We start from the raw sequence: 11,460 nt of genomic DNA on the forward strand, positions 1-11,460 counted from the left end.
GTGATATGTAATGTTTTTTAAGATTAATCAGTATGAATAGAGGGTATAAAAGTGTACAGGGCGAGCCGGTTTTCAGTGCCAAGGCTTAACACTTCCTGTTTCCACCGGACATGCGCCGGCCGTTGTTTCGGGATGCCTGACCAGAATGCAATTCACGCGTACCAGTGTATTAATTGGCTTGCTAATATGCTAAATATTGCTAATTATTCACATTTATGCTGAAATTGTTCCCGTTTTCTCACATAGATGGATAAAGGGAGCTATTTGACATTGTATGTAAGTTTGAAGAGAATCCATATCCTAAACCGATAGGGTTACCCCCCTTTAAAGAAATGTACCAGTTTTTCACGCTGTCCACGGAGAAGGTTTGGCTACTTCAAAGATTGAAAAGGAGTATACATACCATGCATGAATATCAAACATTCCTCAATGATAACTTTATAAAATAACTTTATTTATGGAATGGGCTTTACCGGTGGGTTTATGGGCAATGGATTTTGTTAATAGTGTCATTAATTTGTGTGTAAAATGGATATGGAATGGGACTTCTTTTGCTTTAGGGCCTACTTGCAATATGCCTTTTTGTTTTATTATGTTTCTTACATTTTGACTTTGTTGTTTCTTGCTTTCTTTTTTTATTTACAACATAAGTCATTTCTCTTTTTAGGATAAAAGGTAGCCCTAAAAGGCTGTTTGGTTTGTCTTTGGTTCTTCTGAAGTGAGTTTACTGTGCTGCTCTGCCCTCTACCTGGTTGCCTCCTTGGCGAATACAGGTTTCAGCCCTGGTCCTCATTGTATCAATTGCGTTGCGTACCATCCTTATGCGCCGGATACTTGGCGAATGCATTCAATACGCTTATGAAGATCTTGGATTTTGCCACAAAGGAAAAAATCAAGTGGTGTGAGGTCTGGTGATCGTGCAGGCCACAGCATGATCCATCCCTGCCACTCTGTTTGCTATCCGTGGACAGAGTGAAAAACAGGTACTTTTATTCAAAAGGGCATATCTTCAAAAGTTGTGAGCCGATTGAAATAATTGTGTTGGTTTATAAAGCTAACGATTAAAGGTTTCTTTACATACCAAAATATATTTAATCAACTTTTCAGAAATAGGAGAAAAATAGGGCGCAATGAGGGGCCTCTTTTTTTTGGGACACCCTGTAGTTGTCAGCTGTATATTTGATTATTTAAACTGCATTTTATGCAATTGCCTATTTGTTTTGATCGGCTGTGTTTACTTCAGAACTTTCATTGCTTTGCACAGTCAACAGGGTTGGCGTTTTTTATTTATTATTTTTTTTAAATAAAACAACAACGATTTATACATGTGATTGGTCGGGAGCCGGGCATAAACAGTTTTTATGCCCGGTGTCCCGGATGTGTGATTGCCGGCTAGGGAAAATGAAGGAAAATCAGTGTTTTTTAATGGCCCGGATGTGTGATCGTGGGGTAGCCTACATGTAGGGAAAATGAAGGAAATTTGTGGTTTTTAATGATGTTACTTGTTATTTTTTGTTGAATTATTTTGATGAAATAAGAACATGAAAATATATGAATGAACCCCGTTCATACATAACATACCAGAACATTTTGTGATTCTTAATTCATCAAAATAATAACCAAAAATTACAAGTAACATTATTAAAAACAATGATTTTCCTTAATTTTCCCTACCCGGCGATTGTTTATGCCTGGCTCTCGACAAGTTATTAGATGAAGCGGAGGTATGGTACGGGAAAATATCGTGCACGAAGTGTCATACTGGACACTGAGTGCATGATAATTTCCTGTACCATACCTCCGCGTCACCTAATAACGAATTTATCATTAAGTCATTATCATTAAGGGCTGGGGTATGAACGTTTGGACAGTATTTATTTTGGGACATTAGAGCACATCAGACATATCGATTGCATTCTGAATACGAAGAATGTCATTCTGATATCAAATAATTTTGATTTTTGAAATTCGCAATTTAATACACATTTTATGGCAAATCATTAAAAATTGATATTTTTGATATTTAACAGTACTTGAAGTAAATTTTATAAATCTGATGATTTATACTTAAAGTGTATGTAGGTGGGATGAAAAGCCGACGGTCAATTGAAAATTTTGACCTTTCGTATTGAAGATATGGATTTTTTTCCCAAAACACACAAAAAAATTAGGTCTTTTTGGGAAAAAATCATATCTTCAATATGAAAGGTCAAAATTTTCAATTGACCGTCGGCTTTTCCTTCCTGCTACATACACTTTAAGAATATATCATTAGATTTATATAATTTACTTCGAGGACTGTTATATATCAAAATTTGAAAAATATCAAATTTTTATAATTTGTCATAAAATTTAGTATTATATTGTAATTTTCAAAAATGAAAATTATTTGATATCAGAAAGACATGCTTCAGATTCAGAATGCAATTGATAGGTCTGAGGTGCTCTCATGTCCCACAAAAATACTGTCGAAACGCAATAAACGCTCATTTTAGATCCCTTAAGTCATTCTAAATTTTTGAAATAATTATGCATTTAAACATTTTGATTGTTGCAAAATAGGAAGAACATTACAAAAATTAGATGACTGTTCTGCATGTTACATATCATGTGCATTTTACATCCCGGTTTACGCAAATTGCCATTATACGTGTACCTCATCGTATACGCGTATCGTGCCTGCGCATTATGCTCTCACTGACTAGATATAAAGCGTAAATGGGCACCCACTAGATACAGAAATATATCCGGTCAGTGCCATTCTTTGATGTTGATAAAAATCTAAATGGAAGTGTTACAATATTTTATAGTTCTCATTCATGCAGGCAACAGGGAAAATGGAATTGGCTCAGTCAAAGAGTTTTACAGCATGCACATCTCATTTCATCCATGTCAATGGGATACCAACCAAAGTGATCAAAGTAGATGGACAGTCAACAGGTATTGGTAATGGAGGAGTGAGGGGATGTATGGAAAGATATACCAGTAATGTCATCTTCCTAATTATTCCAGGTGAGAATTTATAGGATTGAGGGCTGTATCTGAAAGCAGGCCTTGCCGCTTGAGGCGAGCGATCGCTCTCGCTTTCGCCACCGCCGCCTAAACTCTATTTCTAGCGAGCGCTTTTTCACTCAAAAGACACTAAATATCACTCGCTGAATCTCCCAAAATCAGCCATCAAATCAGCCAATTCAGCATTTAATCGATTCTGTGCCCCTCCAAGCGGAGAAAGTCACAAATTTTAGCCTTTTGGAGAAAAAAATGTATATCTTCAATATGAAAGGTCAAACTTTTCAAATGATGGTCGGCTTTTCCTCCCAGCTACCTACACATTAATTATATATCATTAGATTTTTAAAGTTTACTATAACTTTACTTCGAGGACTGTTAAATCATGTCAAAAATATCAATTTTTGATAATTTACCATAAAATTTGTATTATATTGTGAATTTAAAAAAAGAATCAAAATTATTTAATATCAGAAGGACATCCTCGTATTCAAAATGTAATTTGACATGCTCTCATGTCTCACAAAAAATACTGTGCAAAAGTTGCTATCTGATTTCTTAAGTTGATATGGTAGTTGGGACTTTGTGAACCATAGTGCAAGTCAATGCAACTGCATGGTTCAATTTGTGTTAACGGACAAGTTTTAAATCAAAACACTAAGCATTTGGCCTAACTGATGTTTGTTTGTTTACTTAACAGGTAATCCAGGTATACCAGATTTTTATGAATTGTTTATGGAGACTATTTTCAAAGCTAGTAACTGCCAAGTACCTGTGTGGGCTATTGGACATGCTGGACATGTAGAACCACCTAAAGACCTCACTATCAATAACAAAGGTATGTGGATATCTTTAGATATGAATTGATGAGAGCACTTGATGAGAGCAATTTTGTTTTGTTTTTGCAGTCCTCTTACAAATACATTTTGGATGTGTCTGGGCGGGCGGTCTGGAAACAGCAATTAAGGCAAGGGTCGGCAACCTGTACATGCATCTTGCAGTCAGTTTCTAAAAGAGTGGGTTTTTTTTAAAAACTTTTTATTACATTCGGCCGAAGCCAGGCAAAGCCCAATAGTGCTCAGAGGCTACTAAATTCAAGGGATGCCAACCGGACTTTACGGAACAGTGATATGGGAAGAGATCCGATTTTAGATACAGGAGGAAAACCAGAGCACCGGAGAAAAACCTGCCAAGGATGAGCATGGATCGACAACCAAACTCACATGTGGCACCGCAGAGAATTGAACCCGGGCCGCAGTGGTGAGAAGCGAGCAAGAAGACCACTACACTAAACCGGGCATCCTCTTAAAGGAGGACAGGTTTTTCCCAAACCATCCTACATGCATGTAGTGCTATTTGGATTTACTTAATCTATTCTAATTTATACAAACATTTGTGTCACAACTGCAATAATGTCTTTCATCTCAAGGCCCTGCACAGTTGTATCTGTCAGATTTATTTGTTCAGCAAATACCTCATCATCAATATTTGCATATCAACAAGTTGCTTTTTCAAACAAGAGAACTTAAGGTCAAAGATCCTTTTTATCTGCAGCCGCATATCTGTGAAACATAATCAAACTTTTTACGTTATTAACCAGTGGTGTAGCAGGGACAAATTTTCAGGGATAAAATGGGGACAGAAAGGGCAAAGTATCATTAAAATGGGGACAAAAATGTGGCTTTAATACCCCCCCCCCCCACTATTAAGGCTGGCTAGAAACTGCTGTTATTAATTAACTTCTTGTAAGTCTGATAATGATATAGTGATGTTTTTGCTATTTATGTCTCTTTGTATCTTTTTATATCACAGTACCATAGGATAAGGTGGATACTGGTGGTTCATACGTTTTTCAAGAAAGGACAAACATATCTTGGGGTCAAAGATCTTTTTCATCTGCAGCCCCATATCTGTGCAAAATCTATTAATTTGATTGCCTTACATGTACATTGTACATGTACAGTGCTATTTGTCCCTGACTCCCTGTCCTTCCTTGGCTGCATCTAGATAAATTTATCAATTTGATGTCCCTGGCTTCAAGATAAATCTATAGTCAATTTGATTGCCTAACATGTACGATGCTATAAATATTACTTTATAAATGTAATGTAATTATTATTTGACCCGATGTACAATACTGTATAAATACTGTATTTAACTTTTGCTTTCATGCATTGCTTTTAAATTTATGTAAACTTCTGTTATATTAAATTGTATGTTGTTAATTGTTACTCAGGGCCCCCTTGCTTGGAGATACTGAAGGGGCTACATATATCCTGGTTAAAGAAAGATTAAATAAATAAAGTATTATTATTAATGAAGGAAGTGATTCTGATATTAAATCTACAGTGAGGTATTTGAGATGTCCACACATAATAAGGTGTTTCACAAATCGAATCAATGAATAAATGAAGATTTCTCAATCTGGCTGTTCTAAACTTATTATTATGGACATGTTCCTTTCGATAGCTTTAAAGAAAAAATGTTTTGTATTGTAGGATATGTCCCCCTACATTTTACTATGGGGGTACTCCCCCCCCCCCCAAAAAAAATCATAGATAAGAAAAAAATAAAACCAAAATGCTGCATCTCCTGGAAAAAAATCAACCAACATTGCCCTGTTTGTCTCCCCTCTTTAGCCTAATAAATGACATGTTTTGGGATAAGATTACAACACATGCACTGTTCCAGCAAATACCAAAATTCACCTTCATTTTTGGATGAAATAGTGAAGCATGCAATTATCACAGTAAAACTGGACAAAAGTCTGCTCTTATCCCATTTAATTTGTATGACTTCACCACCACAGGCAAATGTAGTTTTAAACTGCCTAGTTGCCTGTGGTGGTGGAGGCATAACAACTTTCACATACCATATAACATCGAGGTACGGTATATGAAAAGCCAGCATGAAACTAGATGGGGAGGTGCCAACAGCCAAGGTACCATCCTATAATGGCAGCATATGTACTGTACTTGTTGTTTATAGGTTTCTGTATTATTTATTACCTGATTGTTACAGAGAGAATGCTTGAAGCGTATAGCCTTGATGACCAAATTCAACACAAAGCAGCCTTTATTAGTGAACACATACCAGCTGACAAGAAGTTAATTCTTATTGGACATTCAATAGGTAGGTTTTTCACATGGAATTCTTGAAGCCTATAGTCATTATGACCAAATTGAACACAAGGCAGCCTTAATAGTGAACACATACTACAGGTAATTTAAGTAATTCTTGGCCAAGCTGGAACATGCGTGTTGTGTCCATGTAGCGTACTAAACGTGTACGCAATGTAAGGCGCGTGTATGCTCTCTTCTGTACCGTGTGTGTTTATCACAGAGCCACTAGACGGCTAGCTAAGACAATTAAGTCTGAATTTGGATGAATTTTAGGATGTTGTCTAATGTCTATTGAGATTGATTTAGTAATATTGACCCACTAAAATACAAATGTATACCAGTATTACTTAACTTCTGAGGAAAACCCATGTGCATGCTTTCGCAAGCTCAAGGAATTCTCCTTTTTCACATGTCTTCATATGCAGTGGCATAGGAGTGGAGAACAAGGGGTCAGCTTCCCCGCAGTGAGTAGTCTTGCCCGCCCTGGTCGACCTTATATTTTAAGATTTTTAGGCCTTGTACTTTAAGCCCATTTTTATTATCATTATTTGCCCCCCCCCTGGAAGTTGCATCCCCCTATTTGCCCCCTATGAAAAAGTCCTATCTACACTACTATTCATGTGTCTTCACTTTGTTCACAGGTTGTTACATCATCTTAGAACTCATGAAAGCCATTCCAACACTGCCAGTCCTCAAAGCATTACAACTCTTCCCAGCCATAGAACGCATGTGGGGTACTCCTAATGGCTCCGTCATGGCACCATTAACTATATACTGTCGTTGGATAGCTTTCACAGCAACATATCTGGCTAATTATCTCTCTGATTATGTCAAGTCGAGACTTGTTAATTGGTATTTTAGAAATAGCAAGGTAAGCAGCCTTTCTTTATTATTTGGGTTTTATATTTTAATAGATAATTTGTTTGTCATAATTTGACCTAATGCGCTTGAAAATTGCTTTATTTACCCCCTTAAAAAGTCCTGGATATGCCACTCTCCTGTAGTCATTCAAAAACCTGGGATTTCTTAATTCTTATTTTCCAGGCCTGGAAATGTGAACATGAGAATATTAAAGGTAGAATTCTAAAGTTGTGAGAAGTAGGGATACATTATTTAGAGGAGAAGTAAAACTTCATTTGCACTGGCTGAGGATGATTAATTTTGAACTTCTTATAGATTAGCTGACCTCTATCTTAATATAGATACATGTTCTCTTCATTGCTCATGCAGTTACTACATGCACAATAACTTTTATCACTTGTTCTGGTTTTATTTTTCAGGTCCCCAAGTGTGCAATCCAAGGTGCTCTTAATGTTTTCAATCCCTATGTTATGAATTCGGCCGTTTACATGGCGTCAACCGAGATGAAAGAAGTCCTCGACTTGGATGTTGAAAATGTAAAGAACCATCTCTCCAAGCTGCTGTTCTACTATGGTACCTCAGATGGTTGGTGTCCGCTTGATTTCTATCACAATGCCAAAGCGTTGTTCCCAGAAGGAGATCTCAGGTTATGCAAACATGGTATGGAACATGCATTTGTGTTGGAGTCTAGTGAGCTAATGGGGGACCTTGTGTGGAATTGGATGAAAGAAGAAATAGCTGTGAATAATAATAAGTTGGATGTGCTAAATTAAAACAAAATAAATGTAAATGTGAAATGATCTCATCCAATCAAGCCAAAAGGAGGCAATTTTGAATTAAAATCATGGCCAGTAACCAAGTTACTATAATTGCTGAAATTTTTAAATCTTTAGTATACTTGGTTTATAAACTTATGAGCATTTATAATGCCATATTTCTTGACATATTTTATTGTTTTCATGCCTCCACCAGATGTACTATGTTTCCTGATTGTGCGAGGTTTGCAATAGTTAAGAGTAACGCCATGTTGGAATTTGCAGGAGCAGATTTGAATTGCATGCGCTAACCTACCACTGTGGGGCCTACTCACACGTGTAGAAGGGTGATTTGTCCGTACGCTGGCAACGCAACCACGTAAATGCACTGATTCTAATCTGTCACTGGGAAATCTAACATTGCATTACTCTCAGCTTTGAGATAAGACCACATTATAATATTATAATGTAATATCTTGGAACTGGTAAGGTGTATATATATAATATATATAGTGATGTGACTTGGTGAAAGGGTGGCAATTGGCAGTCTTCAAATTCTATTAGGTTTTCATTGCAAAATATTCTAATTTGGTATATAGCTCATTTACATACATCGAAACTTGTGAGCATGATTCCCCATTCCGTCCGTCCAAGCTTGTGAGTGCAATTTCTCGAACTTGTACAGGGTATTATAGTGATGTGACTTGGAGGAGGGTTAGCAATTGGTAGTCTTCAAATGCCATTAGATTTTTGTCTCAAAATGTGCTAATTTGGTAGCTCATTTGCATAAATCAAAATTTGTGAGTATAATTTCTCAGAATTGGTAAGGCTTATGGTAGCGAAACCTATGGTGGAACAAGGCATATGGACCTCTTCCTCATCTGTTGACATTTTGGAAGGATTAACTACCCTAGGGATCTATCCCCTGGGTCCTATTCACAGTGTACTTTTTTGGGAAATTTTTGTTGGATTTTTTGGGGCTAGATATTTTTGCCACATTTAGGCTTTCTGGATCAGCTCATATCACATATAAATATATTATGCACAAGTATATGTCAAGTTTCTCAGGTAGTGATTTTAAAACTATTCAAGTTAACCAGTTAAAGTCCCATTCAGTGATCCCAGCGAAAGTGTTAAAAAAAATCATTTATAAATTGCCTAAAAGTGAAAGATATGTCATTCAAATTGTCATTTGGTATTTTTGAATTGAAAAATTTGGCAAAACACAAAGAAAACAGCAGTATTGATGAAGTTGAAGCCCCATTCAAATACATGTAGCTACTGTCAGTATATAAATTACAGATTTATGTAAAATGCCTTATTTTGTCTTAAATACACAGCTTTCGGCTGAACCAGCTAGTAGACTATGTTAACACATCTAATGACAATGACAAAGATACCAAAATCTTAATTTTGATGATTTTTACGATCATCCGGATGAGCAAGTCACTGAATGGGCCTTTATTTTATCTCCTGGTTTGTAGATGGAATCACCAACATTGTGACCAAAACCTTTGGTCTCATTGAGTATACGTGCAATGTTCCTCAGGTAATTTTAACATTTTGCTAATTGCATGGTCATTGAAGTTTACCAAGCTCAAGGTTATTGTAACTTGACAGCTGAGTATCACCTTCATGTAAGCCTACTCATACAGTAGTTAGCCTAGAATCAGGACAGCTTATGGAATAAAACTGTATAATCCCTAGTATTACCTTCATGTAAGCCTACTAAGAGTTAGTCTAGAATCAAGACACTAGAATAATATATACAAATATTGACTGCTATGAGGGGCATGGTTAATATTATAGGCCCAAGGTGATCTCAAAACCATGCTATGACCCGAGGCGCAGCCGAGGGTCATAGCATGGTTTTGAAATCACCGCGGGCCTAACCATGTCCCGAATAAAGCAGTCAATATTTGTTTTATATACCAAATTAATATAGATTTTTGTAATCTGATTGGTTAAAAGGCCTATTTTATTGTTCATAGGCTATAGTAAAATTTACAAAGAAAGCTTTTCGTTATGAACCGATCGCGTCACCGCAACTGGCAGGGATCACGTTGACGCCAAGCGTGCGTAATGCGAACACTCCATCGCGCGCGCCGATGATGTGAAAATGACTATTCGGGAATAGTCTTTTAAAAGACTATTGCCGGGGAATAGTTCAGTTTTTACGTAATTCTTAAAAAGGAGGGCATAGCTAATTCAATGACTGCACTTTTAACAAATCAGATGACAGTTATCTATATATGAGGTAAAGCTGTATAATGCATAGTATTACTGTAAAAGTCAATATTTTCGCGAGAAGATATTTTCGCGATTTTGAAGATTTTATCAATTGCGCGAGAATTAAATTTCGCGGTTTTGATATTGATACAATAGAAACGTAATGCAAAAGGTTATTTTCGCGATTTTATGTCCACTCGCGAAATTCGCGAAAATAAAAACCTCGCGAAAATGTCCACTTTTACAGTACCTTTATGTAAGCCTACTAAGAGAAAACAGAGAATCAAGACAGCTTGCATAATGATAAAAGTTGTATAATCCGTAGTATTACCGTCATTTAAGCATACTCAAAGTTAGCCTAGAATCAAGACAGCTTACAGAATAAAGCTGTATAATGCATAGTATAACATTCATGTAAGCCTACTTAGTGTTAGCCTGGAATCAAGACAGCTTCCAGAATAAAGCTGTATAATCCTTAGTATTACCTTCATGTAAGCCTACTCAAGAATTAGCATAAAAATAAAGTTGTATAATGCATAGTATAACATTCATGTAATCCTACTTAGAGTTAAGCAGTATTCAGACTTTTTATTATGCATACAATATTGTATGTACAATATATGTACGTTATTTAATCTATTGCCATTCTATTTCCAGTAATGTTTAAGTTCTAACGAATGTTTGATGACGTAAAATCGATAATATATTTCTGCTAGATATTGTATGTAACATATTATCGATTTTTCGTCATCAAACATTCGTTAGAACTTAAACATTACTGGAAATAGAATGGCAATAGATTAAATAACGCATATATTGTACATACAATATTGTACGCATACAATACTGAGTCTGTATACGACTTTAGCCTGGAATCAAGACAGCTTATGGAATAAAGCTGTATAATCCCTAGTATTTCATTTGTTAAATTATTCTTCAATATCAGGCTCTTTGCAATAAATGCCAGAACTACACTATTTTGGTCTCTATTGTGACAAACCAATATGGCTCATTAACTGTAGAGTTATGGACTAGATAGTTCTCTTTGGGTATATTCTTCTGGTTTTAACTTAACTCTCACCAATGGGGAAGGGCTAAATTTTAGTCTGGTCATAACATGATGTACTTTGTGCCATCAGAAGTTGAAGGTGGTATCAGTGCTAACTTTGGATCACCCCCCCATTCAAAACAAAATGAAAATGGCACTGAACATTGCTCTATTTTGGGAGAAAAAATATCACATTTTAGGCAATTGTTCACATTTTTGTCCCTTCAATTTTGTACTTCATATGAATTAAAAGAAACCATTCAGCTGCTTTTATAAACCACCAGGATGGTGAAAAACATGGCTTTTGAAAAAAATAATTGCTAATACTATTTCCTGCAAAAATACTGAAATTTAGGAAAATTCGAAATAATTTTTGTCCAACCCCTTATTCATTTGCACCCTCCCCCATTGAAAGTCTTAGCAGGATGTTTATATC

The 11,460-nt window shown here is 36.1% G+C and overlaps 1 protein-coding gene across 2 annotated transcripts; it reads left to right on the top strand.

Moving 5' to 3' along the window:
- Positions 1 to 616: 616 nt before the first annotated feature.
- On the top strand, positions 617 to 9,587 carry LOC140150681 (lipid droplet-associated hydrolase-like). 2 transcript variants are annotated; one of them, XM_072172759.1, is made up of 6 exons: positions 617 to 983; positions 2,826 to 3,012; positions 3,710 to 3,847; positions 6,031 to 6,141; positions 6,773 to 7,002; positions 7,412 to 9,587. In XM_072172759.1, exons 2-6 carry the CDS (start codon positions 2,838 to 2,840, stop codon positions 7,763 to 7,765), a joined length of 1,008 nt encoding a protein of 335 aa, XP_072028860.1. In that variant the 5' UTR covers positions 617 to 983; positions 2,826 to 2,837; the 3' UTR covers positions 7,766 to 9,587. The 2 variants fall into 2 exon arrangements, with proteins under 2 accessions (XP_072028860.1, XP_072028859.1); XM_072172758.1 differs by lacking the exon at positions 617 to 983 and having other exon boundaries at positions 2,810 to 3,012.
- Positions 9,588 to 11,460: the final 1,873 nt, after the last annotated feature.

Source organism: Amphiura filiformis, chromosome 4 (genome assembly GCF_039555335.1).
Source record: "Amphiura filiformis chromosome 4, Afil_fr2py, whole genome shotgun sequence".
NCBI classification, from domain to species: Eukaryota; Metazoa; Echinodermata; class Ophiuroidea; order Amphilepidida; family Amphiuridae; genus Amphiura; species Amphiura filiformis.

Coding starts and splice junctions, on each gene's coding strand:
- LOC140150681 (XM_072172758.1), top strand. CDS start 2,820: ATGCAGGCAACAGGGAAAATGGAATTGGCTCAGTCAAAGAGTTTTACA. Junction 3,013..3,709: donor CATCTTCCTAATTATTCCAG/GTGAGAATTTAT, acceptor TTTACTTAACAG/GTAATCCAGGTATACCAGAT. Junction 6,142..6,772: donor TCTTATTGGACATTCAATAG/GTAGGTTTTTCA, acceptor CTTTGTTCACAG/GTTGTTACATCATCTTAGAA.